The sequence below is a fragment of the Aythya ferina genome (genome assembly GCF_964211825.1).
Source record: "Aythya ferina genome assembly, chromosome: 10".
In the NCBI taxonomy this organism is placed as follows: Eukaryota; Metazoa; Chordata; class Aves; order Anseriformes; family Anatidae; genus Aythya; species Aythya ferina.
This window is the reverse complement of record NC_140306.1, coordinates 7,821,708-7,849,641: the sequence shown is the minus strand read 5'-3', so window position 1 is coordinate 7,849,641 and position 27,934 is coordinate 7,821,708. Positions and strand designations below refer to the sequence as shown.

At 41.0% G+C, this 27,934-nt stretch overlaps 1 protein-coding gene across 2 annotated transcripts in view; it reads left to right on the top strand.

Annotated features, from left to right (window-relative positions):
* PTPRG (protein tyrosine phosphatase receptor type G) overlaps positions 1 to 27,934 on the top strand; it is a 397,969-nt gene that overhangs the window by 256,514 nt on the left and 113,521 nt on the right. For both annotated transcript variants that reach the window (XM_084530728.1, XM_084530729.1), the window contains one exon: positions 4,528 to 4,623. In XM_084530728.1, coding sequence (XP_084386854.1) covers positions 4,528 to 4,623 — 96 coding nt within the window. The remainder of the gene's footprint in view (positions 1 to 4,527; positions 4,624 to 27,934) is intronic.

Genomic DNA, 27,934 nt, shown 5'->3' with positions numbered 1-27,934 from the left:
TAATTCTGATGATCTTTTCCCTTCCACCAGAATTCCTGATACTATTGAATATTCTGTACTCCACATCTGTGACAGCACAATAAGCCTTTGTTCATTTTTTAATCTAAAGAGAAATCTGCTGTGGGAGGTTGCACAGGGTGATAGCAGCCCAATTTAAAAGTCTCAATTATTTATTTTTAAAATACTTGGCATCTGTCTATGGAAAATGTACTTGCTTGGTTTCCAGTCTCTTAGAATTGCTTTGAACTCGCTCAGATCTTCTGGGATCTATCAAATGCTCATTGTGGCTTTTCTCTCATAAGTGCTGAATGAGTTTACCCATGATAGCCTGTATTGGATGTAAACTTTCTGTCTTTGTAATGGGGTAATAAGAGCAACAAGATGTCATGCACAGGAATGGTGATTTCTGTCTGGAGGCCTGTCCTGCCAAGCAGAGAAGGAGCATCTGAACAGAGAGCCAGAGCCTTTCTTTCTTTCTTTTTTTTTGTGGATAGGTCGTGGGGAGAAGTCATTCATTTGAAGTGTGCTCAGTTTTTGCAAGCCAGTGGTGGTTGATAGAGGGCGTCTAATTATTCAGAAGCGATTGCACTTCAGAAATCAGACCTGCTCTCTGGTGGGCAACGTTCCTCAGTAACACATGTGTGTTTTGGACAGCCTGTCCTTACGGGATCAGGGTGGTGGCAGTCCAGTTTCACATCCAAATCTCTTAACCACTTTTAGCCTGACTTTTAGCCAGGTAGTTACCCTGGGACCATCAGATTTCTGTAGAGTTCAGAAGAACAGGGCTAAAGAGAGGTGTTTCTGCAGAGAGTGGGGTTGACCGAAGCAGGAGAGGATTGCCTGCCCCATGGCATGGTGCAGGGGTGGAGATAGTTGATAGGGGCATGGTGGAAAAGATGCTCCAGGCTGGGAAACTATTCAGGAGTTGGATGTATGGAGTGTATACATTTGTGGAGGAGTTAGCACCCTGCAAAAAAGCCTGCAGTGCTTGGAAACAGTAACAGCTGAGCATCTTTCTGGACAGAGAAGAATAGAAAACAAGACATGGTTTTATAGGGTGACTGCAATTATCTGCTGGGTTATGGCAGAGTGAGGGTTTTCTCTCTAATCCTCTGTTTTAAGGCACTTGTGACGTTCTGAAGATTTTCCCCTTCAGTGAGATTTTTTCAGGCTTAATCTTTGCTGTACAGCAAATCTCTCTCAAGTTTGAGTGAAAACAATTCTACTCTTCTAAAGTGTGAAGAGTGTCAAAGCATAACGTTTTTCCATTAAAAGCACACTCTTGCCCTCTCCTTCTTTGCCTTGGTGAAGCTCTGGAGCTGCAGTCGTTGGTAGAATTTTAGGATTGCTGGAGTCATCCTGTAACAAAAGCGCCTTTGTGTGTCTGGTGCAGGTTTGTTTCAATGTAGCCTTATCGCAATGCTGAAAATTTCAGGTTGCTTGGATGCTACATTTTTTCTTCTAATTGATCTTCACAAGGTACATGCAAGCACACCGCTGTGTTGCACATCTGAGATTAAGAAAGTCCATGTAAGCTTTTCCTGGCCTCGTTAGGTGTAGCAGGCTGGATGTGAAAGACTTATAAATCTAATATATTGTGCCATAGAGAACAGGGCTCTTTGCCCTCTGGGACCTATGCCACTGGGCAGGCTATTTGGAGCACCAGCAGCAGAGAGGCGGGGAACAGAACATTCTCACTGCAGACAGTGTCACACTACAGAAACTACAAAGGGTTTTTCAGGCTTTCCTGTGGCTAAGGGATTCAGAGTCTTTAAAAAATATATATATATAATTTTGGAAAATAGAAGCTATTGTAAAATCACATGCAGAAATGTACTAAACAATGGTTTACGGTGCTGAAGTCAGGCAGTGACAGAATTCGGGTTGGATGTGCAAGCTTGGATGGTCCTCCATTGTGCATTTCACAAATAACATATCATAATAAGCTCCAAATTTTCTTTAGCTTGAATGCCCCTTTGTTGCATTCTATACTGCTGCTTTTTATGTACCAAGCAGAGACAGCAGAAGTAATTTATATGCAAAGCACACCATACATTGTATATACTAATTATATAATAAGGAGTAATAATGAAAATTTTGCGGCATGTTTAGGCCACTTAAGTATGCAGTGAAATTAATTTTATGGCTAACTGTCTTATTCCTGATTTGTACTTAAAGAACATTATGCCATCCATAGAAAATGCTAAGCAAAATGTCAACCTATAAATGCATGCAAGATGATACGTATTAAGTAGAAAAGAACAAAAATACGTTTACGTTTTATTGTAAATTGTGTGAAAACAGATGAGACAGTATTATGGCAGAAAACAATATGCGATCGCACAATTAGAAAATTGTCATAATAGTAATGCTCAATGGTGTCCAGGTGTGGTTTCACGAGCAGCCTGAATCCGGCAGCTTTGAGGATGTAACTTTACCATCTTCTTAACGTTGTTTTTGCAGTGTATGCGTGTATAAATTATATAATAGCAATTCCTGGGAGATTCCACTCCTAAAATGTTCCTTCCAGCTGTATGAACACATAAGGAAGCTACTGTATGACAGATGATGATAATTTTTCATACAAGACAGTTCCCCTTGACTTGATGGATGCAGAGAGAGGAACCACGCTCTCTGGAAAAACACCAGGGAGCGCTGGGAAAATGTTTCAATGTGTATGGTAATCAAGGCAGAGTATGGTTCTTGATTAGTCTCTGAAATTGCACTGCTGAGACGAGGGATCTGAATTAAGCGCTTTTTTACCAAAGCCCTTTGCACTGCTATCCAAAAGTGTATTGTAAAAATTAATTTCCTTAAAACGCCGTGAGCAAAATTGATCCAAACTGATTTTGGCATATGCTGAACTCACTCAGTGATACCTTTCTTCATAAACTCCTGTGAGGACTATATATTGAAGTATTTTATATAAGGTACACCTAATTTTAGACTTTATTTTAAAGGGGAGTAAAATGCAATTTGCAAGTGTTTTGTGAGCTTTTGTCTGTGCTGGCTAAATTGAAGTTTAAGCAATTCCACCTGAAACAAACTGTTTCTAATTCCTACATCAATGAATGACTGTACCTCAGCCCACATTTGTTCAAAGCACGCGTTAGAACCTGGAGGCACCACCAACTTTGTGAGATATTGCCAGCATCTCTGTGTGTGCTGCAAATACGCTGGGAATAGCAAGGCCAAAACAGGGGGGAGAAAATTGCTTTCCAATTTTGTGAAGCTAGAGTGAATGCCAGACTTTTTTTTTTTTTTTTTTTTTTTTTTTTTTTTTTTTTTTTTTTTTTTTTGTGTGTGTGTGTGAGCTATTTGGAATGTAGTCTTATTTTATCCTTCTGCTGAAAAAGTACCTCCACCTCTGAAGACCCTGATCTTCATTTTGGCCATTTCTCTCTATTATGATGTTTTATTAGATATATAGGTACTCTGCCACTATTTTACATTAGAGACAATATATAGGGTCAGGAGCCTGGGATTCAGTAAAAATTAGTAGGAGCGTATTTGAGAGAGATGCAAGGGTATTGTCTCATCTTCCCATACACAACATTTCAGAATATGGGAAAAATACTTGTTTCTTTGGGAACGGGGAGATTGAACTACTCTGAGAAAAGAAGCAGGGTGTAGGGATGGCTAACAGAAGTGGGAGCTCAACTAGTGTGGTAAATGGAACAAGAACCGTTAAAGGAAAATATGAGCAGCAGTGCACATGGCCTCTGTAAGTTGCCCTCCTGATGGCATGTGTGTAGTAAAGTGGAACTGCTCAGCAGCAGAGGGTATGAAGGAAGCTATTTCTTGGTCCTTCTGTATTTGTATACCTAGCACATCTGCTGTTTTGGGGTGATCACTGTTCTCACCTATGTATAACATGGGCGTGTCGCTTTGTTCGTTTAATTATTAATATGTATTATTTGTCCTAAAATGACATCAAAACATCCATATTTTTTCTCACTTATACTTTTCACCAAGCACTAAAGCTTTGGAAATAGAAGTCATGAAATTTAACTGAAGTCAGGAAGAAGTCTGACCCTAACTGATAGTCCTGAATATCAGAGGCTCATGAAAATGCATTGCTACAGAAACACACTTTTATCTTACAAATTGCTTTAGGAGTAAAGGAATAACTCTAAACATTGAAATTGCTTTCAAAAATTCTCTATGTTTTTTTGAGATAAATACGTCTAGTACATGTTGCAGAGCAGGAGATGAGCCTGCAGTGAACAAAGAAATGAAGAGATCCTGGCAAAAAGCACAAAGTTTACCATCTAAACAGACTGGTCATACTGTTTATCCTTCGGTTTGCTATTAAAATGCATTGCGTTGACTCTGTTCCCTGGTTACTGTCCCAGTAGGACAGTCGTGCTATTAATCAAGATCCTAGTTAAACAATATTGTTCAGCAGAATTCCTTTATCTTAGGTTCATAACACTGGATTTGCATACGGTGTGTACACACCACCTCATTTGAAAGCTGTGTGAATCAACACTTACGTGATTGTGTTGTTGTTTTTAATTTTTACAGATGCAGATTTACTTCTACAATCCTGATGACTTTGACAGTTTTGGAACAGCAGTTCTAGAAAACAGGGTAGTAGGAGCCATGGCCGTGTTTTTTCAAGTAAGTTTAAACCTTTAGAAAGGTCTACGTACATAAACCAAAGCTTTCACCAAGTACTGATTATTTCATTGAATTGTTTCAAGCTTAATGGATGCATCTGTTTTCTTGTTCCCACCTGTCTAAGTGAATAATATTTCATATTGTCTGTGTGTGATTTAAAATGTAAATAAGGATATTTAGAAACGTAATGAAAAATTTTGCCTCAATTGTTTTGATTTGATAGCTGCTTTACAGATGTGGATTGGAGAACACATTTATCATGGAACTTCACTGCTGAAGTACGTTGCTTGGGTCCCTGGAATACTAACAGGGATGTGAACTGGTTCTGCTTAGAGAAAACTTAAAATTCAAACATAGCTTGGGAGAAAATTAATCAATAAGTTTCATCAATCTTATCTGTAGCAGCTTCTTCTAAATTGTCATAGTAACAAGTTCTTGAGCATACCAGGTTTCCAAATGAGTGAATTTATGCATTCACTTTTTTAAAATGCATCCTCAAGAGTGTGAACGCTCAGCTAGCTCATTTGTTGGTTCAGCACGCTCGAGGACTGCAGCACGGGTTAGAGACTGCTGTTAGCGATGGCTGGCAGGTCAAGTCACGTGGCAGTGGTGTTCAGCAGTGTGGGCTTTTTGTCATGTTTTATCAGAAATGGAGTTTTTCCTTACTGACTCGAGGGTGAACAGAATGGAGTGAGAGCAGCTCCATCCCACCAAGCTGTCAGGAACTGTGAGAAGTAGCTAATGAAGATTTTGAAGTAACTCAAGGTGTTGCTTTTTCAAAAGGAGGGGAGGGAAGAACAAGGAAAAACGCTGGTCCTCTGTGAGGTTTAGTGAGAGATTTTACTGTGGAAGAAAATGATCTCACTGTTACCTTTGTGAAGGCAGATAAAAAAGAATATACAAGTACCCATATGTAAATACCTCCCTCTTTTCCTTATGATGTTAGAGTGACAAGCCTGACTCTCCTGCTTAAATTAAACAAGGTTGTCTTTTTCTATGTCACTGATTTTGATCAAATGCTTTGATAAGGAGAAAAGGACAGATCCTTGTATTGCATAAATTGCTGTAACTCTGCTGACATCAGACTAGTGGAAGTAGGCATGTTAAATTCATCATTGCTGAATTCCGCGCACTTCTGTGGCGTTTCGTGTTAGAGTAAAGTTGGTGGAGCTGCGATAATTTGCAGTGGCATAGCAGGACGTTTCCCCAGACTTCCTAATCTTGCTGTGATGTGGGAAGGATTGGGCAATTGACTTTGGCCTTACGTGACAGAAGTTTAGAAATAGAACAACCGGAGTCACTGTTAGGTGATTTATGCCATGATGGAAAGCTGCACGTTGTATATGAGCAATGTCAGAAGGAGCATGTGTTATGTCATGGTGCTCAATGCACATTGTGGGACAACATGTCTGGAATTTAATTACCTAAATTTAATTGCAATTTGTTGCCCAAATAAGCTCCACATAAGCTGTGTGAAGCACTGCCCCATGTCACACCATTTCCTAGTCTGTATGTAACATTTATGCCCCCCCCCAAAAAAAACAGGTTTTAGAGGATCTTATAATTGTAGTGGGAATGTCATGTATTCCCCATGTGCAGATCCAGGTGCTGTGCTTACTATGAGTCCCACTTTGCACAACTCCGAGGAAACCATTAAACTCACTAAAAATAACCTAAAATACTCAGTAATGCTGTAAAAAAACATCTTTGATTGTAAGAGACCTCAAACTCTTTAAGACGACAACCGAGTGTTGTGGTCTCCTGAGGGACGCATAAATCTATACTTTTCATCATCTCTAGCCCTGCAGGCCACAGGACATTAGGCTGTAAAGTCCAGGTGATGGTGCAGTAGGGCTCCTGCTCCAGGAGCCATGAAATCTGAAGGCATTACCTGATAAAGAGTCACTGATCTCTTCCAGAGTGATGGGGTTAAGGTAATCCTTGGCAAAGTGACCCAGCAACAACCTGTTTTGTGGCTGAAAGGAAATGGTTTCTTTCTTTATTTTTCTCCTTTTCTCTGTGTTGAAATGGTAAATCAGCAACGTGCCATTAAACTTCTGAGTGTATCAGGTCTTCCTTTTGGGTAGCTCAGCCCAAAGTCCCCATCCTGGAGGGGCATGCGCTGAATTTTGGCCCATGTGAGCAAATGCTAAGGAAGTCGGTGTGATCACTGCTATTTTGACCATCAGGAGGGTTTTCCTTTTCGTCCAAGGGAGGTACAGCTTCTGTACTGAGGGTTAGTAACCGATGGTGATAATCCTTTGCAGATCCATGCCGTGTTTGTCGGAGGTGCTGCTGTAGTTCCCTCTGCTGTGTATCGTGTGATGGAGTTGGTGAACTGTGACTTGGAAAACATTTACATAAAATTTCGTTCAGAAATACCTGGTATGCCTTTAGCCTAGCTCCCAAGGGCACCACGTGGATAGGCTACTATTTCATGCAACTAATTTTAAAATTAACTCATAGTAACTGTTAAATTAAATGACCCTATGATGTCCATGTCCACATCTTGATTGGCAGCTGTAACTATTCAGATACTAATTTCCTAGTCTCCTTAGTCTGTTCTTTTCTGAGCTCTAGTCCCACCTCTAACAGTTATTTACAAAACAACGTTAAAAAATTGCACTGATGCAGGGCCTACTGTTTGTTTGTTTGTTTGCAAACACATGAGAAGACTGAATTATGCATCCTTCTCTATGTAAATATTTTAAGGTAAAAATTATTGGCTAGGTTTGCCATTAAGTCAAGATTTGGATTTTTGCTAATGAGTTAATTCCATGTTGGAATGAATGTGTGCTGTGGTGACTAAATTTATGGTCTGGCAGGTGGGTTTTGTTTGACTGAAGTTCACAAATGTTCCCTTGAAAATCAGGTTCTCCAGTGAGTGAACATTATACTGAACTGTATAATTATTGGTGAAACATTAAGTAATTAAGAACCCTCTTTCCTCGTTTTTAAATAATTTAACTTACACTATATAAGAATTTTACTTATTGAATTCATTCTTTCAAGGGCAATTTCCAGGTAAAGCACGTTGGTTCTGAACTTGGATAATTGAAGCACTTGGAACTTTATTGTAATTGCTGCTAATTACATCTCTGCTTTTCTCGTTGCTTTCATTGTAAGCTCTGTTGATAAATTCTCTTTTTGTTTGCATGCTGCAGGTCAGTTGACCTGACAAATGAAGAAAATTGCTAGTTGAAATCGGGAACAATTCTTGCATATACAAGCTGCTATAAGTGCTCATCTCTGTAGTTCATTGCGGGTAGATGCTCAGAGGGTGTCACATGGAATTGCTGGGGACTCTACAGCAGCTATTCTCAATTTGCAAATATGATGATCTGGTCTGAGATCTCTACCTGGGCTGTGAAAGCTGTGTTTTGCATTGGCATGCAAGTTGTAAAGCAATCAGGTGTGCTGAGGAAAAGGGTCCCTGTTCTGTGTGACAAAGGAGCAAGGTGACTTAGGCACCTCTCATCTGTCTTGGTCAAATTATTTTAAAAGCTATTCAGCCGGAACGAGCTGAAATGGGTAAAAGGGAGCTCCAGACGCTGGTGCCAAAAGGCAGAATGGTCATTAAAGCCCATACACGGGCTTCAGTGCAGGAAGGGGAATCAGTGGGAGAAAGGGCTGTTTTCTTCAAGTGGGAATTTCTGTAGAAAATGCTTCGTGCATTTCAAGAGGAAGTGGGAATTGCAGCATGTAATAGCAATGTGAGCCGTAAAGCTCTTGTGTGTGTTTTGTTGCTGTTATTAAAGAAAACTTTTTTTTTGGGGGGGGTTATTTTTGGTTGTTTTTTTGACCATACGTGACAGTGTTGGGGCTATTTGGTGTATCTCAAAATGAAACTAGTGCTAGTGGGAGTTTTACAACTTCTCATGTCCGTTTCTTCCAGCCAGCAGCATCCTCGTAGTCTTTAGTAAAAGCTTCTGGGTTTGCAGACATGATGACAGAGCAGGGACAGGACCCATGTTGTCTGCAGCGTGTGCTGAGTCCACCTCATCTGCCGAGACACATTTCAGGTCCCAGTCCAGCAGTCCCACTTAAGTCTTGATTTAAAAGGTCCTAAACTTGAATAGTTTGTGTACGTGCTTAATTTCAGCCCTTGTAAGGTTCAGCTTGTATTTAATGATATTCTGGCTCTAGGCCTCAGTTAATTGTCAGGCTGAGCCAGTTTTGAAGCAAGCCAGCAGTAGAAGGGAAGGCCCAGATCTCTCACTGGCTTCTGAATCATCCATTCGTATACATCCGTGTAATACATATTTACAAGTCATATTTAAAATGAATAGTTATTTGGATTAAATGCATTCAGACATATTGCACGGCTCTGTTTTAACCATCTAACAATATAATTCATTGCACACTTCACTACTTGCTTTATTAAAGCCAAACTTAAATATGTTCAAAACAAACATATTGCTTTTGCATTTGAAATATTCATCTTTTGGGCCTGCGGTAGATTCATTACAGGAGAGAATACTTCATTCTTTGATTACTGCTATGAAAAGACACAATACTGATTCCCTAAGCACTCATCAAATACTCGATAGCTCAGAAATTCAGGAGGAGGTGATGGAATTCTTGTTCCTACAGGGAGGGCCTATAAATCTATTTTAGTATTTGCAAAGAAAGCCATCAGTGATTAGTTACTGGAGCTCAGGTACTCAAACAAATCATCTCTAAAGAAGTTAAAGTAAAAATGAATTTTAAAATAACTTTTAGCAATGCTTTCATCATTAAAATTGTCTTCATAATTGTAAGTGATGTTGGTACCTCGATTACTCGTGAGCTTTAGCATTATGGGGCTAGATTTTTAAAGATAATTAGCTACTTGGGAGCAAGTATGCAACTAATGGGATGTTCAAAGTACATGTCAAAAATCAAGAGTTTGGTCTTTTTCTGGTCTGCCATTTCATATCAGTGAAAGTAATCGTGGCTTTGCTTTTATAAGATTTTTGGTGGTAGTACTTGGTGTGCTTTGTAAAGGTGATCAATAACTCACTTTTCACAGGGGCCTAAGTGAGCTAAACACAATAAATCAGTGGAACACCGTTGAAGTTATTGACTATTTGGCACAAATATGCCCTTTTTTAATGCACGTTTCTCAAATAATACAATTCAGCTTTTAGCTTCCCTAGAAACCCTTTCTTCCCTGTCATTAAGTGTTCCAGGTGTTTTCTATCATAACCGAATAAATTCAGTGAATAACTGCTTTAAATACAGTTCCTATTTAGATAACCATATCTGGTTATCCAGGTAGGAGACCAGAATCCCAAGTCCCTGCCTCAGTTTTTGGCAAATTCCCTAATTCAGCCTCTCCTGTACCAGGATGCTGTTAGGAAGACTGAGCAAAACTAGCTTGATAATGAAAATGAGATGAAGGTGTACCCTTCTCCTGAAACATGATTATGTCCACCTACATGAAGGATCATCAGTGCTACAGTGTTTAGGCAGTATCTTAAAGGTGATTTGCAGTAGCTCAGATAACACATAGGATCATTAACATGCAGGGCATCATCCAGAGTTATTGAGAGGCTTTTCATTTATTTTAATAGACTTCAGATACATGTAAGGGCCTTAAAATTAAATTACAGTATTAATTCTTTTAATGGTTACATTAGAGCCCGTAGTGTTTTATTAATAGTAGCTTATGAATAATAAAACAATTATTATTGATTAGCAGTATTATTTAGTAATTAGTGCAGTTTTTTTATTATCTTCATAACATGAAAATGTGTGCAGCTAGAGCTACTTATTCAGTGCCTTTCAAAAGTATAATTTATATTTGTCAAAGTGAATGCATGTGTATCAGTAACCCTCCGTGCAATAGAAGACAAGCAAAACAATTTGAAATGTTTTTGTGCTCACTGAAGTACATTTTCCTAGTATTTTTAAATCATTGCAGCTATTTTAAAACTTCTAGTCATTACTAATAAAAACAGTAGTAGGGCCTATAGATAGTTGAAGAAAAATAGAGCAATACAAAGTAGCTACCCCAAGCGATAAGGGATGAGCAAATCAGAGCAGGTAGATTGCGTTTGTACAGCTGTGAGAAAACATATTTCTGAGAAACACCTTGTACAATACATGTAATGATGTACAGTGATACAAAGCATCTCTGGAGTAGAGAATTCACCTAACTTTCCAGTAAATAAATGGAAATAAACTTATCGAAGGACAAAAGTGATTTTCGGTCATGGAGAATTTAAATACAAAATTATGAGAATTTCTTAAAACCTGCTAGATTTGGGTTGAATTCAGTATGTGAACGGCACTGAACAGTCTCCAAAGCTGGTCTTCTTTAGCCAAACCATGCAAGTTTCGGTGCCTAACAATCAGTGGTCACATTGATCAAAAAACTTGTACTGAAACCCTTTTGTTTGGAAGCTGGGTTTGGGTAGAGGACAAAAATTCATGGAGGGTGTTTCTAGAAAGTTTTACCTTTTAATTTCAGAAAACAAAAAGTTTCATAAACTGTTCAAATTTTTATTTCAGATTTTATTCCATTTCAACTTCTCTTGAAAGTTTCTGAGAAATTTGAATATTTTTGAATATTTTATGTAAAGGAAGAAAGTAAGGGGAGAACAGATGGGGAATAGCTCTGTGAGTTAAAAAAAATAAAAAAAATAAAAAAATAAGTATATACCCGGTTTCAGTCTTGGTGCTTACTGACTTTCAAGTGCTTAACAATGAGGCTTTATCCTTATTGTGAATCAAACCTTTGTACAGTTTTGTTATGCTTCACGTGTTTTTTAAGGGTAGAATTGCTGTTAAGGTAAGGGAGCAGCAGGCTGCGGGGATGAGCTCAGGAACTCCGTCCACCGAGCAAAAGCCGAGAGCTCTGGGGGGAGCACGGTGAGCCAGGAAGGGGTCGGGACTGGGATCCTGGTGTGCTGCTGGGCTCAAGGAACGAGGACATCATTAGAGAGCTGAATTGCACAGGAGAAATGCTGGCCCTCTCACCTGCTGTTGTTGTTGTTGCTGTTTTGCGTGTGTTTTTCCAGCATTGAGTGATCTGCACTACTCCAAATTTTCCATCAATGGAAACTGAAAAGTGCCTCTGCTTCCTGGGGTCACCATACAGAGCCTGGGTTCCTGGTAATCCCCCAGCTCAAACTCCAGACAAACACGAGCAAAGTTTCTCTTGGCTTGCAGAGTTCTGTGTAGCCAAGCTTGCTCATTCACATGGCTCTGCATTTGCCGCGGCTTACTCATGAGAAGGAGCCCATGTGGCTAAGTCAAAGGCTGCTAAGAGCAGAGGTGTTCACACAGCAGCCCGAACATCTGAGCAAGCGTGCTTGGAGGAATGAAGTACAACTGCGTGAGCGAAAGGGGGGCTGGATTTGGAGGCAGACAGACTGACAGGGCGGCTGAAACAGATCGTTCTTGGAAGCAAACACATCGTTCTGCTTCTGCTTGCCTGTGTTCTGCCAAGAGGCATTTGCAGTCTCTAGATCATGATGGCTGCAACCTGCTGTGTTGAAACTTTTCTATCCACAGGCTGACTGTGCAGCATAGAAAGATAATCTACCTTATGTGCACTTATCTTCTTCAGCGCCCAAGCAATCGTCTTCCTTTCCCTTCTTCTCTCTGGCTTTATGAACTCATTCATGGTGTTTTCCTATAAGGCAGGAGAGCAGGAAGCAAGATTTTATGTCAGATGACCTCCAAAATGCAATACTTTCATTTAAAGCCTTTTTGTTAGGTTGAGAAGCCTTTTTGTTAGGTTGAGTTTTAAAGGATATGGTCTGTACGGAACGCGGTGTCATGCAGCCCTTTTTGCAGTGCAGAGTGAAATACCAGAGTGCACAGAGTCTTTGACTACTATATTGTTTTTAATTTCAGATATTTCTAGAGAAATGCGACTTCCCAAGCATCTGGAGAAGCGTCTAACTAAAGATAAAAATTAGATATATTTTTCTCCCATAAGTGCACTGTAAATGCCTTCGTAACTGCCGAGGCTTTTAACTTGTGCTGATGCTTCCCTGGATTTGAAGTAGCAGTGGGGAGGGTGGATGGCAGTGGTGATGCCTTACTGAGTGCCTTTTACTTTTTGTGATGAAACACACTTCATTGCTATTTTATTTATTTATTTATCTTTAATGGAAACATGACAATTGCCGATGTTAGGAAGTAACTGTAAACTTTTTTGCTGTTGAGAGGACTTGAACTCCAAACTTGTGCAAATTTTCAGATGTGAAAAAACACTTTCTGTATGCTTTATGGGGTCTCTTCTAAATGTCTTGAACGATCTGTTGTAACCGTTAATGTGAGCTGGTCATGTGCATTGCATGGGGAATAGATCTCTTTGCTCTTCCAGTTTAACGTTCGTCTGAATGTCAGGATCATTATCTTTTGGTTTACAGCATTGTAAATGCTTTTGATGTGCAGCTTTTTTGCTTCTCAATGGTTATTAATTGATTAATGTATTACGATTAATCCCAAGTGGGATGCTGTTATTAACTTGCTTCATTAAATTACATATCAATTTGTTAGCCTTAATTCTCATAATTGTCCCCTTATAGTTTACTGTTTTTGTTTGAATAACTTGCCCTGAGAACATGAGCAGCATGCATCTACATACTCTCCTGCCTCCTTTTCCTCCCCTTCACCCTTCACACTCAAGAGTGGAGTCAGATTAGGAATATTTAGTGTCTAATGTCAGCATTTTAAACACAATAATTTACTTCTCTGTGATTTAAAAATATACTGCCTTAAGAAAATAAATCATTTTGTAGTCATGCAGTAAAAAATCTTTCAATTGATAGAAAAATATCTTGTGGAGTTTTCATTACCAGACTCCTGAAAATGACACTTCGATGTCTAATATGTAAAAATTACAGTCGTCAGTCTATAATCTCACCCCCTCTGCGGTTCAGGAAGATTGATACTCAGGAAGTCTGCTGATTATAACCATTAGACTAAAAAACAAATTAGTTCCCTAACTACAGTAATGCTTTTTGCGTTTTACTCTCTGGTGTGCTTTGTTGATGTGTCACTTTGTCATTTCATCAAACAGACCTGGAGCTGGGTGCCGTGAGAGCTGGGCCAGAGTAGAAGGCCCCCAGGCTTCGTGCAGGCTCCCATCATTCGCCTGTTTTCTGCTTTAGGGACACCAGCCCCATGTAGAGCCTGTCTTTGTGTCTCTGAGCATGGGGAAGTCATTGAGCTTGGCTTGTTTTCTTTGCTGCAAGTACCTGTTCTCATCGCTGCGATAGCAACGATTGCTTCATCCCCCACCCTTCTTACTTGTTTCGAGTCTGGTGCATTTTGACTTAACCTTTTTTGTTTAAGAGAAGGAGAGAGAGGCTAGAATAAAATGCTATTTTTTGCTATCCAAGACTTCGGAGAGTTTTGCTAGAATTGGTCTTGGTTACAGAATCAAAGGAGATGTAAAGCTTTATGCTCATCTCCTTTCCTTTCTCCTCTCTCCCCGACACCGCAGCTGCCTCTGAATGACTCCGTTTTCTCCCTCTTGTTAAACGTTCAGACTGGATACCAGGAAGATCATTTTTTATGTCTCTCTGCCTACCTTTTTTTAAATTTAATTTGATTTATTTTTCTGCAAAGCCCGTCCTCAGTAGCCATCCAGGACTGATACCCCATTTGTCTCTTGGAGGACTAATCAAGTGTATGCGGTTTTACATTCACAGGACATAGGCAGTGAGATCTGACATTTCCATCAGGAAACTCCAGCTCTCAGGTCCACGTGAGGCACAGTCCTGCTTGGAAGCTGCACATGATTTGTGTAACCCCTAGAAAAATGGCACTGGTTTTCATCCTCTATATCTGCAGGTGTCTCTGGTTACCAGTTAGCGTTATGGCACGTATTAAGTCGAGGTGAGCGCAGGATCCATTCATAAATGATTGCCTGGTTTCACTTTGTACCATAAAAGAGAGATTGGTTGTAAAGTCTGAATATATAAAATAGATGGATAAAATTGGGACTTCCTTTGCCTTTAGATCTTCTGGCTCAGAAGGAAAAGTTATTCTTATTAAATTTAAGCTGTTCTGCCTGAAGAATTATTGCTGTAGTTCTCAGATATAACAGTGCCAAGTTTCTCCTAGTATTGGCAATAATAAACAATGCAAGCTTCAGACAGAATTTCCTGGGTAGCATACCAAATGTTCTAGAAAACCTGCTCGGACAGCAGCTAATACATTTTTAATACAAATAAAACATAATTCTTTAGTCTTGTTTCAGTTTGATCCCTAAGGTGGAAAAAGTATACTGACTATGCATAATTTATATATTTGTTTGAAGTGTTTACCCAGATACTCCATTCACAAAGTCTCTTTTTCTTAATAGGTTGCTGCAAGATGTAAGAATCACTTAGGGCTCGCGTTGTGCAAATAAATGGAACATGTCGTTTTTGTGCAATCAGCAAGGGGGTTACCTCCTCATCTCAATTCTGCTTTCGCCTGTGCTGCCAGCAAGAGCAGTGGGCCCACCCCGTCAGCCCTTAGCCAAGTCACAGCGCAGGTCCAGCTGCGAAGTCAGTGTGTTTTTCCCAGGCTGTGCGCGCTGTGAAAGCACAGAAGCGTGCAAGGGAGGGAAAAGGGGAGGTTGGGAGCAGAAGGTGCTGCCCGCCCCTCTCAGGGGCAGCGTCAGGTTGGTGTGTCCGTGTACGTACCACCCCGGTTATTACCGATGACACATGTGGTTTCCTCTATAATTCCTATACATTGGACATAATGCAGATCAAACATGCAGGCAAATATCCCTCAATAATTTAATATAATCTCTTCTAAATGACTGCAAATCCAGTGTTCCAGGTTACTGCCGGAGGGTCGAACTGTTGCTGGTTTTTATCATCTGTAGTGTCTGTGCTGCAGGACAACTGTGGGAGAGATGAGTATCAAGGGTTTTCTGAGCCAGTGCTTTTCTTTCCAGGGGTCAAAGAAAGGCAATGAAAGTAAATCAGAGGCTGGACTGGTCCCTTTTTTTATGTCTTTTTACAGAGGTAGACTTTTATATGTATGGCTGATGGCTTAACTGATAATGCTGATGGCATATCACCCCCCAAAATAATTCTGCAGCCGAGATGGCAGCTTGCCCAGAGCAATTCGTGTATCTGATGTTTTACCTCCTGTGAATCTAAATCAGAAATCCTCTAGTTCATAGGGTGGAGATGAGGGGGTGTAAACCTGGGAATCCTTTTACAGTATAATTTTAGTAGCTTTCAGATGTCTTCTACATCTGAGGTTCACTGAAAAGCACGCTAATCCAGCTGAGGTAGTGAGTTTGAGAAGAGCTAAATGGTCCCAGTTTGAGTAATATTAAATCCTCCTTTGTTTTAAGTTCAGGTGTGCTTGCATCAGAGTTCTCTGAACAAAACCAGCAAAGTAGCTGGGATGAGTAGCTTTTATGAGCATTAAACTCTACTGGAGATAGATGAGAGTCAAGAATGCCAATCACAATCTTATTCTGTGCTGAAAATTGAAATGTGTGTTAAATAAAGACTGCTTAAATCTGTTCGCAGCACCTCTGAGCAGTAAGTTTTCAGAGGCTTGCAAGATGGAGCAGGATTTTTCCTGCGAGCTCACAGTGTTTGCAACTGCTTTGCAGCTCTGAGAGGACTGAGAAGCCCAACACTGCCTGGCTGATACCATCAAAAAAGTATTTAGCTGCTGATTGTAACCGTACAATTTCTGTGAATCAAAAATGCATTGTAATGGAGTCATTATCAAGAGTAAAGAGACTCTCTGATAGAAGGTATTGGCTTTTGCAACATGTATACTGTATCAAATGAAGCCTAACTGGAGATTTGGCAAACTGTTCTTTATGAGTAACGTAAAATGATGTACCACATTAGAAGGTAGCTTGGTTATTACAAAGCTCAGTCTTGCTTCTGAGAGAATGGATTTTTTCAGCGGAAAATTCATCTTTACTTGCTGCAAGAATATTGCTAAAACAGATTAACTTTGAATCTCAGTGTATTTTATAGTGTGTCTCATGTTATTTTAAGGCTGTAAATATATTAGCTGATCTGTAAGCATTGCTTAAGTTACTGCTCTCTGGGTTTTAGGAGAAATAGGATCCCATTATGCTGGAATCAGGATGATTGAATTAAATCACCCCTTTTGATATATGATTTTCCCTTGGGATCATACCACCAGATCAATATTTAAAAACAGCTATGTGGGTAAATGTTGATTAGAAAGCAAAGCTCCATAACCCTAACAGCTAAGATAGTATTTCTGTGTGTATTTTATCTGTGATCTGTATGGTATTATCTACATGCCTGTATAGTAGAAGCAGTCAACAGAAAATTTTCTTACTCCTTCCCCCCTGCCTACCTTGCCACCTGGCAAACCTTCTTTATCATATCTGCATCCTATAAAAACACGTAATGTAATTTGAAATACTCTTGTGTGAAACATGATTAGACTGCATCAATCACTTTTCAAATATTTTTTTCTGCATTTCATATTCTAAACTGCTGAAAGCACATGCTTTTATATCCTTCTGCGTTTCAGGGGAGGCATGAGCAGACAGCTAGTTCCCCATCTTGGGTAAACCAGGATTGTTAGAATCTCTCCCCAAACGCATACCAGTCAGATTAAACTTTAGGTTAGCGTGTCGGAATGCTCTCCTTTTGCCAACTCATTACCAGTGATACAGCTAAGCAAACTGTTGCCTTCTGCTACCCCAGATATCTACGGAGATTTATCATTTTTCAGCTAATAAGCTTACCTTTTCTAACAACACATGGCCCACCCCACCTTATGGCTAGACTTGTCTCTTCTTATAACTCGAGCAGAGAATTAAAGACCAGAGCAAGGCTGGCTTTTAAACCTAAGGCGGAGCTGCTTGGTGGTCTCTGTGTTGGGGATGAAGACATCCATCATTTCCGAGGCTGAACTCGCTTGTTACCTAGACATGCTCCACGCTGCTCCTCGAGAGGTGTCGATACCTCTCCGTGGACAGATGGTGGGAGAAGGGGGTGACGGCTGGGAAGGTGGCACTGCCTCGGAGTGCGGCAGGGCCATATGGGCACTCAGGCTTAGAGAAACTTGGTCTGTGCCTGCGGCACAGCTGGCTGCTACCACACCTGTCTAATAGAGTTGCTGAAAGGCTGTATAAATTCATGCTGAGCTATGGAGATTATCTCTGTCAGCTGTTCTTGTGTCAGAAGCAATTTTTTTAATGTTGCGTTTATGTCATAAGTGCCCAGCCTATGTCTGCCTGTTAGGACGTACCCTCTTTCTTCCTCCATTACTGCCTGTGCTGCATCTGGGGCGTATTTCCAGAGTTTACTGCTAAAAATAGAAGATTTTTAATGCCTTTCTTAGCATACCTTATATTCCAGTGCTTGCTGCCCCCCTATAAATGCAGGTGTAGAGAGAGTGCAAATGCAGGTGTGCCCTCCCATTGTGCTGGGATTAGAGGTCAGTCTGCAGGGAATGTGGGATGTTCCAGGACCAGGCTCTGGAAGCCCTCTCACCCTCACAGTAGGCACTAGTGCAGTGCTCCTCGTGTGCGTGTTACAGCTGAGCTGGAATTTAAACGGTGTTGGGTCCTCACGTGGTTTGGGGGAGAGCTCTCTGTGCACTGACTCCTAGGTTTGCTCTGCACCAGCTCAAGGGTTTGGCAGGGGAAAGTCTGACACAGGTTGTAGTGTCTGCAATAGGTGGTTGTATAATGGTGGTGCCAGGCTTTGAGAAGAGAGATGAGAAGTTTTTCTAGAGGTGGATACTGAAACTGGGGTCAGAACCAAAGTATGTGCCAGGAGCCCGGACATCCCAGTGGACTGATCACAGCGTTGGTGGTAGGATCATAAGCAGCAAGTGTGATCTGTGGACACCCAGGAATTAAAGCACCAGGGAGTGAACAGACAAGGTTATAAAGAAGGAAGTAAACTTCTGTAAATAATAGGTGGGTTCTCTGGCAGGCAGATTCAGAGAGCGTGAGAGGAGAGGAGATGGAAGACTCTTCCTGAGAGCGTTCCTGTGTGCACCCGCCTGCAGGAAGCTTCTCCACTGCTCTGAGTCAGACTGGACTTGTAAAAAGAGCACCTTTTGTTCTAACCGTGTTTTAAGTTTTGTTTTAAATGTTATTCAGTTGCATTTCATTTTTTCACTCAATCCTTTTCCTGAGAATTTAAGATTCTGGCAATTTTGAGGTTGCATCCTCTGTCGGAAGAGAGCTTCCTGACCAGAGCCAGAGCTTGAAAACCCCCTCTGTAGATGGGTCACACTCAGCAGGAGCACCGGAAAGCTGCAAGAAGCCCGCGGAGCGGAGGCATGAAGGGTAAAGCATCCTGAGGAGTTCTGTGGCTTTAAGACTATCACCTACTCGCAATGATTGAATAGCATTCACTTTGCCACTGCTGAAATGTAGAACATCTTGAAACAAGCGTACATGTCATGTTAGTTTTTGCGATTCTTTGTATTTCAAGAGGAAGAAACTGCTGCCACAAACTCAGTGTTTCCCAGGCTTTTAATGCACTTGTATTTTAAGTGCTTTTTTCTGCACAATAATTTCCCCGTTTCCTCTAAACACAAGCCATGATACTTGTTTGAAATGTTTTTGTAAGGAACTGAGTGAGTTGTTGGGTCATTCTAACCAAGTGAAAAACAAACAGCTTGACATATGATCCTCACTGTTGTGTGTAGTGTTCCACCGGGTGAAATTGGGTGGGTTTTTTTGAGTTGTGCTTTTGTTGCTGCAGGAACTTGAGCAGCGCAGAAACGGCTGAGAAAAAAATTGTGGGCCACATCCTGCCATTCTTAATTCAGTGGCTTAAAGAAAATTTAGATGAGGACTGCCTCTCAGATTTCTGCTGCTGTGACAGCTCCGCTGCTGGTACCTGCCCTGGCCCAAGGATGTCCCTCTTGGTGCATCTCCTGCCCATCAGCAGTGGGAGTCCTTGGCAGTCCCGCAGCTGGGCTCTGCGCCCTTTCTGCTGGAATCAGTTTCCCCGAGCTAGCCCATTTGCTGTCCTCTGTAGCCCAGGCTGATTTTTGTCCCTGTCTCCATGGAAAGACATCCGGGTAGGGGTGGAAGGAGACAGGGACCTCCTCAGTGGTGCAGAACGCAGAGGGAGGAGAAGAGGAGGTGACACAACCGTGCAAGGGTTCTCGAGGGGGTGATGTGGAACGATTTGGGAAGAGAAGATGCTGTAGCGTTGGAGGAGACAGAAACAGCTCACTGGGTGGGAAGAAAAAGTGAGGAGGATGTGGCAGGTGGGCGATGGAAAAGGGAGGTGGCTCAGAAATGAGAGCGGAGGCACAAGTGAAGAAACTGAGGATTAGCTGGTACTTTCTTACCGTAGGTACTGTGAGTACTGCACTGTGCAAGGACGTGGCATTTTGAAAAGGTGCACACGTCTGCAGGAAATTAAATTACATTGAGAATTTTTATAAGACGAGAAAAAATCAAGCACTTGCTTGAGAGAGAACCATACATACCAAAAAAAGTGTATTATGGTTGACTGACTTGCTTGTCCTCTTGCGCCAGGAAGCTATTAATGAACACCACTGGTCTAAAATTGGGTTCTTGTACCACAAAGACGCCCGGAAACCCAAGCGCCCTCCCGGCCCACCGCTTCGTTAGGCACGGGAAATGTGCTGTGGCTGCTGCAGCGGTTTCAGGAGATGAGTTCACACCAACCTACTTAAAAATGAGGCAAAAGGAACAAGCAAACTACGCTGGAGTTTGATGTTTCAAAGCTTGAGATAAAAATTCTGCCCTACAACAATTTGTTTTCATTGGATTTCTAATTTAATTGTGAACTGAGGTGTGGTTGTCATTGGGGAAGTGGCTGTGTAACTTAATTGACATTTCTGCATCCTTTGTGTTTGTGACTCATAGATGCCGGCTTGAGTCATCTTGTACTGGCGGGCTGGAGAGAGCCGCTGCTGCAGTCGTGGGGAAATGAGCTGAGGGCAATGCTGGGAGAGAGAGAAAAATGAGGACTTTTCATGTAGAATGAATGAAAGATGCTGGGAAGCTGAGACAAATCCTTTTCTTCGTTTTAAAGGGACGATTGTTGTGACCTCTGTCACCAAAATCCTTTGTGTTGTCTGCAAGAGAGGAAAAAGGCCGGAAATCTCTGCTGCATCCTAGGCAAGCTTAGCTGGAGCAATTAAATTACAAACTCCTGCAAAACGCTGGGGTTCCAGATGCCCATCTGAGCTGTTCCCTTCCACCCTTCACATTTTGCTCAGCACATTTTATTTTGTTGTTTAGCCACCAGGAAAAAAAAAATAGCTGAAGGTGTTTCTTGTTTTTTTCTCAGTTGCATATGTTTCTATCAGATTCAAGCCAGGAGCAGAAGAAAATGAAAACTAATTTCCATTCTTGGTTTCACAGTTTTGAGTTCAGCCTCTCCAAACATGTGAAGCTGTGTACCAAAGAGTGGGTGCTGTGTGATGATCTGGCTGTAGTGCTCCTGATGGTTTTTTTCATTATACCATTTCATTTCCCCCCTTACATAGGTCAAAATGGTTATTTTTGCCTAAAAACGCACATAAATTGGGCAGATTATGGAAACTCTAAACCAGGCCTAACTCTATTTTTTTTTTCTTTTAAACTCAGATGGTGAGAGCAGTTTATAACTGATGGCAGTTTTTATAAAATAGGCTCCATCCTGATAAAATGTTACCCCCTGGTGTGTCATTTTTCCAGCTGAACTGCTGGTAGGATTGAGAGATCTTGCACACTGCTGCTTAAATAAGTAGACTACATGCTCTATGAAGAAATCATATTATTTTCTCAAAGGAGAACAAGTAGGCTCAGTGCACCAAAATTGCTTTAAATAAACTTGCAGCTCCTCTTTCCCTTTTTTTGCGCAGCTGCAGATGGTACAGTCTATCAATCAAGCTTTCTTGGCTTCAAGAATCTGCTGCTGAAGTTGTCTTGCCTCTGTGTTGCAATTACATTTTTGTCTTTTACAGAGCTTTGCATCTTAAACACCCTATTGCTGCTAATCAGATTGTGCTTTTGAGCTGCACATATCTTTTGTTTTTCCTTAGATATATGCTTATTAAGATCTTTCAGTAATTTGTTAATTGAATGTGCTATTCACTTACAGTAAGCCAGCAGTGTCGTGCTTTCGAAGCTCATGAATAGTTTGGTGAAATTAATGCCTACGAGCCTACCTTATCAGTGGTGTGAGTCAAAGTTTGCAAATGAGGGTCTTACAAAAAGAAAGCAAAATGCATTGCTGGCTGTTTATTATTAATTAATTTATTTTTACCATTCTGGAATTGCCAATCTGGTGGTAGTGAATGGAGGTGATGCCCGGGGAGGAAGCTGTGAAGTGTTGCTCAGCCTGGTGAGCTGATCAGTCAGCTGCCAGCACATGTATAATACCTGGTCAATGTTTCCATCTGCTAACAAAGAAACTCAACGTGCACAAACAGATCAGAGCGATACTTAGCTCTACCTTTCTGTTTCATGCTCTTGTTTTGTTTTTTTATTGAGACAGTCTTACAGCTTTGGCGAAGTCCTTGGTAAAAATCCTCTTGAGTGTTATTCTGAGGAAGCCTGCACTGTCCATTTGCACTTAGGACACTGATATTTCATCTGACCTTTGGTGTAGAAGTGACTATTTGCGCATCTTGCATTTTCAGGCTTCCCTACTGGGCACAGTGAAAATGTATATTGCTGATCCATATCTGAGTTTGTCCCATCCTTGTCTGAGGATGTGTGCAACTAACGCGGGCTGAGATGCAGCTGGTACAAAGCGAGGGAGGATGCAAGCTAAGGTCAAGAGAAGCTGTGGATGCCTCCATTGCGAGTGGCTGCTTGGCACTCAAACAGAGATCAGGGGCAGCCAGAAGACCTGACCCCAAAGTCAGTTCAGTAGCTTTTAAAACCATTTGGGACTTTTTTTTTTTTTTTTTTGGAAAAAAATGTATTTTTCTCCTTGGTACGGCTAGTTAATATCTCACTGTAGACACCCTCCAAAGCTGTGATGAAATATGAAGTTAATACATCACTAGCAAGCTTTCAGTCAGGATGATATATTATTCAAAGTGGAATTAGCTAGAGGGATCAATGCACACCCATTATTCTATTTAAAATAATCATTGGAAGACTCATTAACTTTTTTCCCCCTCTTTTCAAACAACATAGTGAATGAAACATCTAAGAACATCTCTGCCAGCGTATGCACCTCTGTGTCTTCAGTATATGTTCATTCATAGCAGGATTATTAACACCTGAAAACCAAAACCCAGACTGAACCCAAAAGAATTTGCTTTCAAATCACTGAACCTGAAACCAGTTGCTGTAGGCAAAGGTGAGCTTAGTTCTAATGCACATTTTTTAAAAAAAAATCAAAGGTCATGGCAGTATCTGTGTGAAATAGTGCATGCGCCAGCATAAGGTTCGGTGTCACATCTTGCCTGGGTACGGTACCTGTTATTCTCTCTGATTTCACACATGAGCAGCAGCTTGAAGTATTAAGGGAGCTGTTTCCATTTCTTGTTTTCCCTTACAAATATGTTCTGCAGGACACTCACTTTGGGCAGTTCATTCATTACACGGCAAATGCTTTCCATCTCCCAGCTCACCTCCGCGAGGCTGTGGGCTTTTGGCCAGCTTTGTCCTTTTGCGTGAACTCCCGTGGGAGATGTGCAATTATGAGCGTGTGGGGAGAAGGGGGGAAAATGGAAGAAATTATCATCTGTGGAGGAACAGGAATGTATCATTCCTGGATCATTTGGTGCCTGTGAAGGTGAAAAATATGCAGAGCACCAAATCTGGCTTATCATTGTGTTGGGAGCTCTGTAGGCATTTTTTGCCTTCATAGATAACTCAGCGTGCTGCAGCTTTGTCCACTATCCCTTTTCACCCATCAATTCTCCTGAAAAAAAGAAAAAAACCACGTCAAATTAAATATATCCTACTGTATTTCAAACCACAACACATGTAAACTTTCTCTGTCTGTTCATCCACATTTCAGATCTGACTGAATTTTTTCCCTTTCTTTTGTTCAGAAGTGTTTAAGAAATGAGATATTTATCCACAACCAGAGTTTACAATGTGGGCTTCAAAAGGGAGAGAAGAGAGACAATGGACTTTGTGCAGAGCTAAAGGGTACCCAAAGCCAGGATGTGTTTCCTTTCTTAGAGCCACCGACCCATGCAGGATTGGAGTGTGATTGTTCAGAAGGGTTAGGAGTAGCACCTACCCAAACTGTTACTTAGCTTAAATAAATAAATTGGCCCCAAAGACAAGAATTTGAGGTTTCACTAGCAATTTGCCAGGTACCTTCCCTTGGAGAAAAGTATGTTTCTTTTGTCTGTATCTTGAATTCTTTGAAATCCTGTTGCTGTGAGGTTAAAATATATGTATTGTGTGGCAGAATGTTTGAATTAATGGGATTCTTCTCATTTCTGTTCTAAAATAGTGAATATCTTTGCCATAGAGCTTGAGGACTGGCATCTGTCCAACAGTACTGCTCTGATAAGAGAATAAATTGTTTAACCACGTTGATTGTCCTGAAACCCTACAGGACAATTTAATCTCTGCAACCTAGTTAATTTATAACAGTTTTCTTTTTTCTTGGTTGTTTGTACAGCGTGTTCAGAGACTTGAGTATTTGGCGGGCGAGCTGTAGATCTTAAGCGCGAGCTGAATGGGAGCTGAAGGCATGCAGTTAGGGGGAATATTACCCCTGACTTTCACCATTGAAATTGAAAGTGGAATTTGACACATTGGCTTCTCTCTGTGTCAGCCATTGTCACTGGCTTCAGCTGCCACGGTTAAGTATGTAGTCATTCATCCTTGGCAGACACCATCCTTTACAGCACAAGAGGATGGTCTCTGGATGTTAATGCCACGGCGCTCTGGGAGCAGCTGGCTGTATCGAATTCAAGGCATGCAGATTGTCTTGGCCATTTTACTTAGCAGATGGGTAAGGCTTGATAGATTGAAGATTTAGTTTCCAAGTCAAGGGCCAAATGTTGCAGTGGGAGAGAAAAGTAAATTATATCACTATTCTGAGGGGAAAGGCTCAGGTAGTGTATCACAAAATTGTTGCCATTCATTTTCCCCTGACTTGCACAAAATGCATGTCATTTCACCTTTCAATATAGCTGGCTATGGCATTCTCCTTGGTTGTGAGATGCTTTGCAGTACTGTCTGTGAGCCATTTAATGAGCTTGAAAGCAGTTGCTGCAAATTTATGACAGTTTAATAAGTCTAAATGCCAGATTTTTTGTAGTTGGAAATGAGAGAGAGATTTGTATTTCATATCACTCTGACTGGAAGGGTTTTCTTCTGTTCTTTTTTCCCCACACCCTTTTCTTCAATACAGTAGATCTATTTAAACATATTTTTAAAAGAAAAGCATATTCCTTACTTTTGAGCTGTTCAAGCTATTAATATTCACCTACTTTTTGCAGGGTGACTGGTACCAGTGATGATTAGAGGGTTTTGTGGTGCATCCCCCAGCCTTTCTCATGTTGCTTGGAGGGAGGAGGATAACCTGGTTTTGGAGAGGCACCCAACACAATGGAAACGGGGGGGGAGAGAGTGGAGGGAGTCTTGCCCTCTGGGCAGGGGTCTTTGAATTACATCTGGTGTAGCTGTGTGGCCTTCCAACTGCCTCAGTGCTTACCTCAGGTTCCTGTGTTTTTTATTTATTTATTCATTATTTTTAGTAAAAAATGAAACTCGAAAATTTTGCCTGAGACTCATTTTTTTTTCTGCTTTGTAGAACTGTTTCCAGCAGAAAGACAGGTCATGGTTTACTTATAGAAATTAACATATGGTTTAAATTATATAGCATGTGGTATAAATTTGAACACTTTACAATTCTGCTGATTTTTGTGAAATCAGAGACTTAAGAGGTTCTGGGTTTGTTCCATAAAATGATCAGACAAGCGGAGAGCTTCGGCTACTTAACAGATAGAGAAAGACAGAGAAAGGGGGCTGTCTTTTGTTGCTGCTTGTTTGTTTGCTTGTTTTTAACTCATTAGGACATGCTGAGCTTAGTACTGTGGTAACATAGAGGCTTTTTATAGGGTAATGTCCATAAAGTTTGCCTTCACCACTGTGGCTTGGTGCTGTACATTACAGCCCAGCTGTGGGGCTCTCTGTCCTCGTCATGCTCCTTGCACCTCCTCTGGAACTTCCCTCTCTGGAGCATCGTTGGCATTATCCTGAGGAAGAGCTTGGCTCCCTGGCATCCCTCCTGCCCTGTTAACTCCGAGGGCAGGGCTGCAGGAACAGCGCTTGCAAGCAAAGGGACAACAGGTTGTGCTGCTGAAAGGTGTTAACGCTCTTGTCAATAGAGTTCATGACTGATCAACCTTGCTGTTAACTGCGGAATGAATCATTTTTCAGTCCCCGCATTAGATGCAGGAGCTGTAAGTAAATGCAACCCGTCTAGGGTAATGATTTCCACCATGACTTCACTTGAAGAACGTCCCTGTTTTATGACTGCAGAATGGGGTTGCTTGTGCATGACCTTTTCCTACATTGCAAATGCCTCTTTTATTCACGGCATTAATGGCAAGCTCTTCACTCTACCCAGAACAGCATGTGCACCAGGTATCGAAGTCACCCAGAGGGTATGATAAGTAAGTTTTTGCTTCCTCATGTCATCTTCATTCCATATTTACCCTATGGTGAGAGCTCTCAGCACAGGAAACTGCTTAATGATATTCCTGTGTTTATTTTTCCCTTGCACTTAGCACAATAGCTACCTGTTTGTGCTGAAGAGGATTACAGACATGGTTCAATTATAAATGATGCAAGCAATCGTTATTTATCTTGTTTCCTGCAGACCTATAGAGTATTAGTCAGTCTTGAGTGAGTGCATCATCTTCAGGAAACAACATTTGTCGTGGTGGTGCTGTGAGTATTTTAGGGCAATTTCAGGATGGTTTTCTGTTTGTCCCATTAATCCATGCTGTGCAGAGCACTCATGACCAGCAGCACAACAGGTTTGTGTTTGTCTGTGAAATTCCTCTGCCTGAGAGATTTTCATTGGTGACATTTCTTCTGTGTTAGCCTCCAGAAGGAGGAGGAGGAATCTCACTGCTCCTGTCTCACAGGTAAAGAAAAGCTTTGGCCAGCTTTGGCAGGCCTGTGTAGGGTGAAGCCAAAGCATCATGACCAAGTCACAGATGTATGGTCATGCTCTGGCTCTGCAGCTGAGAAATGTGAAATCGTTAGAAACATGGCATGTAAAGTCAACCTGAAGAATTCATTTCTGTTGTCCTTTAGAATATATCCATAAGATAATAAAAAATACTCTTCTGTAAGTCAGATTATATAACAGGAAAAAAAAAAAAAAAAAAAAAAAAAAACAGTTTGTGGTAGGCTTTCGCATCCCGTGCCCTGGCCTTTCTTTGGAGCATCAGCTGTTTTCAGAGACAGGATTCTTGTATGGGTGAATCTCTGATCTCAACCAGCGTGGTAGCTCTAGGGCAGTTAAACCAGAGACATACAGCACTGGGGATAGAACTTGACGTTCTGGGTTTCAGAAACCTGCTTTTTTATATGAACAGCGGCAGAAAAAAAGAGCTGGGGAAGGGAAAAAAAATCAAGTGTTGTTTTTTTTTTTTTTTTTTTAATTTTTTTAAAGAACTTGAAGGAAAAAAGATGTAAGAAAAGTTTTGCTCTGAATTCTGAACCATTCCACAAAATGAGAAAACTTTTTGGCACTTTTCTACTGGTCTTGCCAAGATCCTGAAAAGGGTATAGCGAGATGTGGGAGAACAGCGTGCGAGTACAAGGAAAAAAGGGGGGAAGCATCTGGAAGGAAAGTAAGCCTATATCCCAAGCAGGTCTGAACTGACATCTCCATGAGTGGTACTTGTTTGCCTGAGATTTTTGAGAGAAACATGAGATCCCACTCCTGATACCCTCGGAGAAAACATGATTACAGATGCACGGAGCATATGCTTTCCCACCCCCAAAGAAGTAACATGACTCTTGGTTTCATGCTATTGGAGAACACAACATATTTGCAGAATATGTTATCAAAAAGATTGCTTAGATGGATCTATATAGGCATACCACTTCAGCAGATTAAAGGACGCTGCTGAGGCTGAGGTTAAGAATTGATCTACTTTGACAGAAAATCCCAAAAGGAAGAGTTTTAACCTTTAGGTTTCTTTCCATCTATTTGCTTTCTTTGGACTGATTGTAGCTGTCACCAGAGATAAAAACAAAGCAAACAAAATAGAATTCTGTACAACTTACAGTTAAATAGCAATAAATAAAACATTGTTTGAGTCCAGTGTAAGTTATTCTTACAGTCTTGTGCTAAATAACTAGTAGCTTTTTTAATGATTTTTCTTTAGTGGTGGCCATGGCTTGGAGAAACCTGAATAAATGGAAAAG